This window comes from Macrobrachium nipponense, chromosome 33, assembly GCF_015104395.2.
Source record: "Macrobrachium nipponense isolate FS-2020 chromosome 33, ASM1510439v2, whole genome shotgun sequence".
In the NCBI taxonomy this organism is placed as follows: domain Eukaryota; kingdom Metazoa; phylum Arthropoda; class Malacostraca; order Decapoda; family Palaemonidae; genus Macrobrachium; species Macrobrachium nipponense.
The window spans coordinates 3,224,829-3,235,778 of NC_087219.1; the positions used below are offsets into that span (position 1 = coordinate 3,224,829).

General features: G+C 37.3%; 1 protein-coding gene across 1 annotated transcript; it reads right to left on the minus strand.

Annotated features, from left to right (window-relative positions):
* Positions 1 to 293: 293 nt before the first annotated feature.
* On the minus strand, positions 294 to 3,407 carry LOC135202643 (uncharacterized). Its single transcript, XM_064232137.1, has 3 exons — positions 3,291 to 3,407; positions 2,192 to 2,424; positions 294 to 907 (listed from the first exon to the last, which is right to left on the minus strand). The coding sequence occupies exons 1-3, from the start codon at positions 3,405 to 3,407 to the stop codon at positions 454 to 456; spliced, it is 804 nt and encodes a 267-aa protein (XP_064088207.1). The 3' UTR covers positions 294 to 453.
* Between the last annotated feature and the right edge of the window lie 7,543 nt (positions 3,408 to 10,950).

Consider the following 10,950-nt stretch of genomic DNA (forward strand, 5'->3'; position numbering starts at 1 on the left):
GAAAGATGAATGGAGAGAAGATGAAAAATGAAAGATGAGAAGATAAAGATGAAAAAAAAAGAGAGATGAACGATGAAAAGAGGACTTGATGAGAAGAGGAAATGACTGTCAAAATGTTTCGTTTGATGATGACCACGAGCCTTGTTTTCAACAAACCAAATGTTTAGGAATGAAAACAGAAAGTGAGAGGGAGGAAATTGACAGAAGTCCAGGAAATACAGATGAAAGCTGATCATTCACCACTTATTTAATTTAAAAGTGACTAAGTATTAAGTGTTTAATATTTTTGTTTTTATGGTATAGAGTCGATATATTAAGTCCTAGCACCATCTGATATCACCTTAAATTACAATAGTAGGCTTAAAATCAAATCAAGGCATGATTCCCAAGTGAAAATAAGGACTGAATTACAAGACCAGCCTTGCAATGGATTTGGATTCACAAAAGGACCCCTCACTGAGCAGGGAATATCCAGTTGGCACAGTGGGTTTTCCTCCAGCCTGGCAGCTTCTCGAACATTCTAGCAGAGGCATCATTATAGTAGACCACAATGGAATGAGGAAAAAACCCCTCAGACATCTGGAGTCGACCCATCAACTCAGTGAGGAGACTTCCCAGCCCACGCTTTCTGTAATTGACATCAATCCACAGCAAGCCCACAGCACCATCAGGGCTACAGCCGACCTGACCGAATGGTGTTGCTTCGTCTACTGCAAAACTGATGTCATTTAAATCAATGACCTTCTCCTCCACAACATCTGGGTCTAAGTAAATTCCCAGCATTGGCAAGTTTTCTGCCAAGCTGCAAAAAAGGTCTAGAGAAGCATTCTTCCAGTATTCGTTACTTTCCAGCATTTTTTGGATGCCTGCCCTCCCCAGTCTCTGGACCTTCATGCCGGCTGGACACCTGTTGGTTTCAGAAAAAAGACAAGACCACTAAGACTTTACAAAAATGGGGAAAGATGAGAGAGAGGAATGTTTCAGTGTTCAGTGCCTAAATCTTATGGGGGCCCTTCTCTCTTGGCTCTGTTTTTTTATTATCATTATTACAGAATACAGTGACTACTTCACTACAAGTTCTCAATCATTTACTTGTAAACAGAATGAAACTTGACTAATTCTTTTATAAAATTTAGGTCGTCAAGCTATACATTAAGGACAATGAAAGAAGGGACTGGAGTGTCTGGACAAAAAGATAAAGAAATCCAGAAAATAAATGGGAAGAAATACAGATGTCTAAAGGTAGAAAACCCACAGCTGTCCAAAGAAGTAAAGGGGTGTTGTGTTGGACAGTAACCCCGAATAAGGGAGCAGAAAGGGAGGTAAGGTAAAAGGCTAAAATGTGGGTGCAGCAAGGGGCCGAGGGAGCATTTCAAACTCAAATTCCTCTGTGGGGACGTCATAAATTACTTTGATTCTATTCTTCTTTCTGGGTTGGATATGAAAGGGGAGCTCTTCACCTTCTAGCCTGTAATATATCTGTCCGAATTTCAATCGAAGTCTTTTTCCTATGTCCTTGATCACTGTTTTTATTACTTTCTACCGGTTTCATCTTATTTCATTTCTAGTCATCTACTTATCTTACTAATTATCCCCACCCACTTCTCATCTGATGAAAATATCACAACTTTCAAGATACCAGTTTACATTCGTCTTTCAATAAGTTCTTCAGTTGTGATAAATTACATTCGCCCTAATTACCTTCTGTCGCAGGAAAAAGATTTTGTCTATTCTCACTTATGCAATGTCTCTACTTTTTTTGTAAGTGTCAGCTGCGAGAGTTGAACGGACTTCATATACACATTATAAATCTTTTTCTGTCTCCACAAAATTTCTTCTTTTGTCGTTACTGAGGTGAGTAAGGGTCGTCATAAAAATACTATTTGTTAGGCCCTATGGGTGGTAAGTTTACAGTGTACATTAACTGGTGAACTGAATCCTCATATGACACTAAAAGTTCGTTGCAACATTCCATCACCCCAGGTGCTATAACTTATCATTTTGAATATTTGATTAATTCTACAAATATGGAATTTAACATTATCTGCCCAATTTCTCTAATTGTAATTATAACTTTGCACGGCTCACTAGAAACGGAATTGTACAACCTAGAAATGTGATTCTACTGTCTTGTTAAACTACTTTGAAATAGCAAAGATGAAAAGGGAGGCTCATCCCAAGAAGGTCTTACCTCAGAGGACTTTCTTGTCGAGTTTCATAGGCGTAACATGAATCCTGGGTTTTTTGGAGGCGCCTCTCAAGGATTTCTTGAAGTGTATCAAGTACTACATCTACTTGGTAGTTTGATATGAAAAACATATTTACTGGTAGTTCTTTAACTATATCCAGGAAATGTCTGCCCTTCATTACTTTGATGAGCAGAGGAACCTCTTCCTCTCTGCAATATATGCTCATGTTCTTCCACTAAAAAAAAAAAAGAAAAAGAAAAATGTATATAGATAGATAAGGACAAGTGACCAAAGAACTTGTCATATATGTAGCTTATTGGTAATATTCGCCAAATTCTGTATAGCATTTGAAGCAATGCTGATGTAAAAGAATTTCTGTCTTAGGTTAAACTAGAACCCAAAATGATAAGTAGACTAAAGCTAGCTCCGGCTATCTACACTCTGACCTCGGTCTTCTACCCAGTTTGCTTATGTTCAAAACCTTCGTAAGAAAAATTTCCTTATCCATTTCTAATCAATTTTCAGGCTAGATATAGTGTCACAAACATGTAGTGAACATTAACCTACAAATGTCATTTAATATAAAATTCTCTCAATTTCGGCACGGAATGAACACCGAAGGGGACTTTATAACTGACAAGTGATCCGTCACAAGTGGACTGACCACTTATCAATTCCCTTCTTTGTGTTTATTCTGAGATTAAAGTGGATCTGATGTTAAACGACATCTGTGTCTTAGTGTTTGTGAGCATAAAACACCTCTCGGTGTATGTGAGGAACATTCATATAGACATCATTTATCGTACAGTTCACTTTAAGTCCTCATGTGACACGACCGTCTCATAAGGATCTTGGATATATTTTAAGAGACTGTCGTTAAATGCTCTCATTATGCAATTATCTCTTTTCTTGGAAGACAACAAAGATGAAAGCAACAACTTGATCAATTATAGGTTTCTAAAAAGACCTCGGCTGAGCATTACTGCAAAGTTTCATGTGTGAGTTTAAGTAGTCACATATTTACACCCATGCAATTTCTTTCTCCGCTAGCAACTCAGTCCTCAATGGCAATCTATTATGATAACAGATATTTCCTCTTACTTCAACCAATGACCTCCAAATGACGATATGAGAGTCCTGGTGATTCCTGGGCACATAGATCTCGTACTGGAAGGAAGCGTTCAGTCCCCTGGCGGTCAGTAGCAAAGTGTTGTACATCTGCCGGTGAATACTTTTATAAGAAGAGTTTTATTATAGTAATATTCATTCTTACTGATACTGATAACTTGGCATTCTAAGTGGCGAACTACATTGCATAAATGTTTATTCGTATTATCAGCTAATTGGAACTTCAAAAGTTGAAGCGAAGTCGTTATGCATTACCACCAATGCACAAATTTCCTTGTATTTTAATAATGTACTAACATTTTATCTATTTATTTATCATTTCGTTAATTTATTGTTTATATTTTTATAGGCGATCTCTTCTTCCTCCATTTCCCATTACCTTCTGTTTCTTCTTTCTAATTAACGCTATATTCTTTGGGAGTTTGAATTTTAAGTTAATGGCTCCTTGGGCGTGTTCCACATGAATAGGGTTCAGAGTTAAGTATATTTTTACGTGACTAGGAACCAATTGGTTACCCAGCAACGGGGCTACAGCTTAATTGTGGGATACCGAACCACATCGTATCGAGAAATTAATTTCTATCACCCGAAATAAATTCCTCTAGTTCCGCGTTGGCCGAGCCGAGAATCGAACTTCGGACCACCGGAATAGTAGCCGAGCGCGAAATGCACTCGGCCAACGTGGAACTATAAATAGGGTTCAACTTCTGATTAGTAATGATATAATGTTGTCAAAAGGAGTGGGTGAAATTTGCTATATTATTAACTTCAGAAAGAATATTTAAACACGAGAAGAGTGCTTATGATCAGAAGCTACAAGAAACTGTTCAAATTAGGATAACGACCAAACTTGTGATCAAAAAGCCAAATCAAAAACAACAAATTGGGGAAATGATTGACAGACCTACATTTCAGCTGATTGAGAACCTTAATTCATTAGCAGAAAATGTCAAAACATCAGAAAAGGGTCTACTTCATACCTCTATGCAGTAGGGGTAGTTGTCCTTTATTCTGGCAGCAAGGGCCAGCAACTCTTCCTTTTCCAGAACTTGACGAAGCTGAGAACCGACTTCTTCTTCGTGGTTCATGATAGGTGCTTTGGTCCTCCTCCCTGATAAACACAGTTTCTTCAAGATTTTGTTTCGTTGGAAACTGAAATACTATTTTGGCTCTCTGTAGTCAAATTTTTGAAAAAAAATGAAGCCCTTTATACGCCAGTAGAGAAAGGAGAACCTATCCGTCAGGTGAGGAATTAAAAGACTTCATCGTGATTGGAAATTTCAGAGTACTTATAGTAAGCCCCTTCTCTTGCAAGTTTTACGTTACTGATTTCTATATTTTGCCCTGATGACCCCGACAAATACACAGCGCAAACACTATTTTATTTGTTAGCATACCTTGTTGAAGCAAACAAACTCGAAAGTTCTAAGACTTGCAAAGAAGGTTACTCTTTTGCACTGATCCACTGGCGTCCCTCAGAAGACTGACTGACTGACTGACCGCATTACTTGTTATGCCTCGAGCTCCGTGGGTCTATTTAAAAACGAGATGTTACTTCATAGATTTTGTCTCCTCAGTGACTGGCACGTCAAATGATTTTGCAATTGCTCTGCGCAAAACATTCATGGAATATCAAGTCTCCAGCAGGTATCGAAAGACCTCAAGTTAATTGGAGGATTTCGAAATGCAAATGTGTGTGTTTGCTTTTTTTTCCATTGTAATTTCCCACTAAAAGAAGGAAACATTCCAGGGTCAATATCATTCCACATGCGGTAGAAATTAAGGGTTCGGTTCATATTCATCATCTTCTGATGCAAGTACCGTTACCTTCATCTTTATCAAATGGAGCCTCCTCAGCTGTTCAAGAGAAGATGTAGTGCATTACTACCCTAAAGCAGTTCTTGTATTTTGTAATGGATTAATTTTTTCATCTGTTTATCTATTACTATCACAAACAGGTCTCGTACAACCAGATTCATGTATAGCCAGATTTTTTTAAGAAACTGAATGGCCAGGTACTTCACATGGCAAATTTGTTTGTGGCGATTCTGACAAAATATGGAGTAAGATGTGGTTATAGACATTATATTTTTTTAAGTACACCCCATAGTTAACTTTCTTATAATCACAGAACGGCCTTATTTAGCATAAAAGTGATAATATATATATATTATTAATATATATATATATATATATATATATATATATATATATATGTATATATATATATATATATATATATATTATATCTATATATATATTATATATATATATATATATATATATTTTCTAAAAATTGGACATTTTCTCTTATCCTTAATTTTTATTTTGATTTATATAGATATTTGGCATTACGCCAAGCACTGGGGCAACTAAGGCCATTCAGCGCTGAAACGGAAATTCAAACCAGTAAAGGGTTTGAAAAGTGTAACAGGAGGAAAACCTCAAAGCAGTTGCACAATGAAACAATTGTGAGGAAAGGGTGGACAGTAAGATGGAAGAAAGAGAATATGAACAGAGGTATAGTAAAAGGAATGAAAGTGGTTGCAGCTAGGGGTCGAAGGGACGCTGCAAAGAACCTTAAAGTAATTAAGTAAGTATATATATATAGTATATATATATATATATATATATATATATATATATATACATATATATATACATATATATATATATATATATATATATATATATATATATATATTAAGCGACCCCCATGTATCGATGAATATTAAAACAAATGAATCAAACACAGCTGCTTCCAGCAAAGGTTTCAGCTCATTTTCATCCTCCAAAAGCGCAACGTGACATGACCAATTTACCCTTAGGTCTTTGACTGCTCGGCCTCCCCTCGAATAATCCCCTTTATGGGCCTCACATCCACGCCATTTGATGTGATCAAAACTCAGAAATGGCAGGTCGAACACTATTCCGTAAAAGAGATGGACAAGGCCGCCAAAGTGGATCAGAACTTTTACCACCACTACAGTATTTGATTCTACACAACCTCTTGATATGCCTTATCCTATTGCAACTAAAACAAATGAACCGCAGTATCTAATCCTCAAATTTCCTATCGCTATTAACTTTGGCAATAGGGCCACTGCAAGCGATACCAGGCTCTCTATCAGTTTCTACTCTCCTGGAAAAACTGCCAGATGCAAAGGTTGAATCCGCTTCTGGTACCCCAACTGAAAAAGTTACCCCATCAGAAAAAGTGCCAACAACTGGCGGGCTATGCCAAATCCAGAGACCTTATAGAGAGAATGGAATGTTCTCCAGCAACACGGGGGAAACTGAACCAAATCCAAATAAACAATTTCATGAGACCTAATCAAAATGTTCCCGTCCGAAAGAAGACACGGCCACCATTAGAATGTAACAAACGTGTGAAATGTAAAACAAAAGAAAAAGAAAAATCCATAATAAAAAAAATAATAAAATACTCAAAGTCAAGAAACAGTTCACTGCATCGGTACATCTCATAGAGACTGCCAAATAGTAACACGGACACAAAAAAAAAAAAAAAAAAAAATCAGTGTCTTACTTTTCTATGGCCATCCTCACAGTCTGTTACAGTTTCTCCCACACCTCCAAAAGAAGGGATTTCTAAAGTGGCAGTGAACTATAATTTTATGATGCTATAGACAAATGCGTGAATTCTGTGATAAGACACACCCCTTCAATATGACGTTGCTGACACAACAAATTTGGTAAGAAGATGATTCCATTGCGTCACACATGACCTAACATTCAAGTGTCCTCCGTGGCCTGGTCACGTCGTTTCCGCACTCCCAGTCACGCCCAACAGCCATGTTTCGAGCGGAGAGGGACGACCACCGAGCGCTGATTATTTCCATTTCGATGAATGTTAGTTCAGCGTATCAAAAACTGTCAGTACATCCCCTTTTCGGTCTCCTGAAGTGAGATTCTGCAAAATTTTCTCAGAACAGATATTAGTCGTCTAGAGAAGTTTCATGCTCCTGTATAAATGCTGACATATAAAAACCTACCCTATGCATAAATATATTATATTATATATATATATTATATATATATATATATATATATATACTATATTATATATATATAATATATATATATATATACATATTAGATAACATTACCAGCATTTAATACATTTTTAATCATAATCTCTCTCTCTCTCTCTCTCTCTCTCTCTCTCTCTCTCTCTCCTCCTCTCTCTCTCTCCTCTCAGTCAAGTGACACTTACCGCCGAAGGCAAGTTTTTCGTTATCGATTTTTATATTTGCTCTGATAACCAATTATGTCTATTCACCTCGTTCTTGGCCTTCCCAGCGGTCTTCTTCCTATTTGTGCTGCTCTCAGTGCTCTCCTGCTCTATTCTCATTTGTAGAGAAAACCTTTATGTAGCGGGAAAAAAAAAAAAAAAAAATTTCGGGGAAGTTCCAACACCTTCCAGAGCGACTCGCTCGTTTGCACTGATCCACTGATGCAATTCTGAAGACTGTGAGGTAAGAACCGCATTGCCTTTGTAAAGCCTTGAAAGCCTCCTGGGTCTCTTCGTTTCGTATACCGCCCACAATAAATGTTTCACCCAGTTAAACGGCTAGTCTACCAAGTGCCTGACACGTCAATTTCCTTCACCGTTGCTTGCGAATGCGGGCGTGAATCTTCAGTCTTCCGCATTTGTCCAGGATTCGAGAAGTTAACAGGGCATTGTGGCTATTTCAGGGGCGGACGTCTCTCGTCAAAATGAGCTGTAGACATTATGTCTTGCATTTCCAACAATAGTTTCTTTGGATCGACGAGTATTAAGAAGATCCTCGCATGAAAATGAATGAATAAGATACCAAGACTTTCAACATTTATTCCAAAGTCATTTCAAGATTACTAGACAATTTTAAGAAAACAACTTACACAAGAAAGCAATAAAAAAAATGTTGAAAGAGCAGCACTCACTTATTATTTGATAGCTTTTACCTGAGATATTAGGTAGCTATATTTGGAAACATAATGAGCCGAAATATCCTTCAGGCTGCCGGGTAAATATCGAATGCATTCGATCCACTCTTGAGAAACTGATTCCAATCACATCTGTGCCTTCAAGGTTAATTAACAATCTTGTCGCTTGCAGAGCGTTCAGAGATTTGAAGGAAACCGCCTTTGATGTGCAGCCTGTAGGTCACTGGGTAAGAAATGAGCTGAGCACATTCTGGGTGGCACTTGGAAACGTCCTATCATTTGTTGCTGGGTGGCTGGCGATCGTGAGGTTGAATTCAAATGATTAGTGGCCCTTCCGTCGAGGTTTACGAATGATCATCACAAATGATATCAACATTTAGCAGTTGTGTCTCTCCTTTGGAAGTCATATCACAGAGATTTTGAAAAGATGAAGATTAATCCGGTAGGGCCGGTAAGAGTCGTGTCAAACTTAATTTAAAAATTTATTGCTTGTATTTTAGGCCATTCACACAGATAGCTACATCTGCTACTACCCCCATGCGCGCACTCGCATACGTGCATTCATACATTATATATCTAAGCTCTGGACGATAAGCACTCGTAGGGAATTGATTACCGTACTAGAAATCTAACTAATACTAAAGGAAAACAATGATTTACTTACACTAGATATACTGATGAATCTCACGAGAAAACAGCTGTCGTCAAAGATTTCACTGCTACAAAAATCACCACGTCAAAAAAAGTATTATAAGTGATGATAATTGTAGTCAAACGCTTTCGGTGTCCTGCCACTTCATCTCTTTATCCCTGTTAATTTCCACTCGTAATTACTTATATAAGTGTCTCCTCTCTCCGCGGTGTCTCACAGCAAACGAGAAATACTTTCTTAATTGGATCTTCGGGAGGAGGTGAGAGCCTTCACCTCATTGTTGACAAAGTTTGCACATAGGCTGAACTTCTAGAAAGTAAGACAGTCGAGTAAGCAATATAAGGATCACCAACACAAGTATAATGTTTACTACTAAGTAGAAATATAATATATTAAAGATCAGCACCAAAATAGGTTTGAAATATTACTGTTTTCCTTATCCCTGTGGTCATCTTTTGGCTATAAAAACTAAAATGATTGTTTCTTATATATAATTATTAGATAACACTTCCAAATCCGACACTGTAAGTAATACGTTTGTATGCAAGAAACTTTGTGAAAAAAATGGTAAGCATTTCATTTTTGACATATTACCCATATAAATTAATGTAAATTATGAAAAGCATTTTACAAGCCCGAATAGTATATATAGAATAGGCATATGTGAGGACGATGCTCAGCTTATTAATATTTTAGTAAAAATCCGTGATTGAATCTATAGTTAACGTATCTACTTTGCCTTTACATCAGGATATTCACATACGCACAAGTAGAGAGAGAGAGAGAGATAGATAGATAGGTAGATAGAGAGAGAGAGAGAGAGAGAGAGAGAAGAGAGAGAGAGAGAGAGAAAGAGAGAGAGAGAGTACTACAAGGTGACTCTCAATCATACTCCAGCTGACGTTTCATCATTGAATTCTCTTGGACGTCTCAGTCTTTCATGAACACTTTTGCTTTTTGTCTTCTCTGAGGTTAAACTGCCAGAGGTAATAATATTAGATTTGGAGATAATAATGAACTAGTTATCAGAGATGGATGTTTGGATCGTAGATGGTGATGAAGATGAAAGCTGTGAAAGTTGATGAAAGTGAGGTGAGAGGTAACCAGGAGGAAAAAAAAAGAAAATATTTGCTTTTCATATTGGCTTCTGAAACGTTTGCTTTCATTGTGACTTAAGATGAGTGATTAACTTCTGCTTCCGCCAACTTTGTAAGCATGCATTGTTCGACATCAATGTCAAACTTTCAAGTCTGACTTCACATTACTTCGCAGTCTGACGGAGCCTTAATGGACTTTGATATGAACGCAATAAATTCGACAAAACTTTGAACTCCGTCTTTACATTACTTTGAAGTCTTTAGCAGACTTACTGGACTTTGAATTACACGCAGTAAATTAAACCATATAGTCTTACTTAATCTCAACCATTTACAGAACGTAAAAAGTAGAGTTTTTCCACCTTGGTATCTCAAAGGGATTTGGGTCATGTCTGCAGTTGGAGTAAATTGCCTTTTACTTTATACCAGTGTTAATTCATATAACTGGGAGGTTCAGTACCCCACTTTCATCTATCAAGCCGAAAGCATGATTTTGTCAGACCCTAGAAGAGTAGTAGCACGATTGAGGCAAAGAGAAAACTTAAACGACGTTCTCTGAAAGGTGATCACTAGGCTGACTGACTTTGGGGATACTACTTACTGAAGAATGCTAATATTTATTACATCCGTGCTGATTATAGTCTCGTTTTGTTCTACTGGAAGACTCGTTTGGATCTCTCTCTCTCTCTCTCTCTCATCTCTATCTCTTTGTATCCTGAAATGGGAGCAGTTTGAGGCCTTTTACAGCTGCTCAACTTTCTTTCGCTCGCTTCATCTCTCATATTTTTTCTTTTTATATGTAACCTATTCATCATTTCATATTTCAATATCTTACAAGATTAATTACTAATGAAATTTATCAGCCAATTCCTGTCTCTGTATGCACTTCCTTCCCTATATAATGAGGAGCTTTGTGCCACACCCATAGTCATATTCG

Excerpts from the sequence above, each read along its gene's own strand:
- LOC135202643 (XM_064232137.1), bottom strand. The coding sequence starts at position 3,407 with ATGTACAACACTTTGCTACTGACCGCCAGGGGACTGAACGCTTCCTTC. Across the intron at positions 2,425-3,290 it reads TTTGGAGGTCATTGGTTGAA|TGGAAGAACATGAGCATATA; the intron begins GTAAGAGGAAAT and ends TTTTTTTTTTAG. Across the intron at positions 908-2,191 it reads CGACAAGAAAGTCCTCTGAG|GTGTCCAGCCGGCATGAAGG; the intron begins GTAAGACCTTCT and ends TGAAACCAACAG.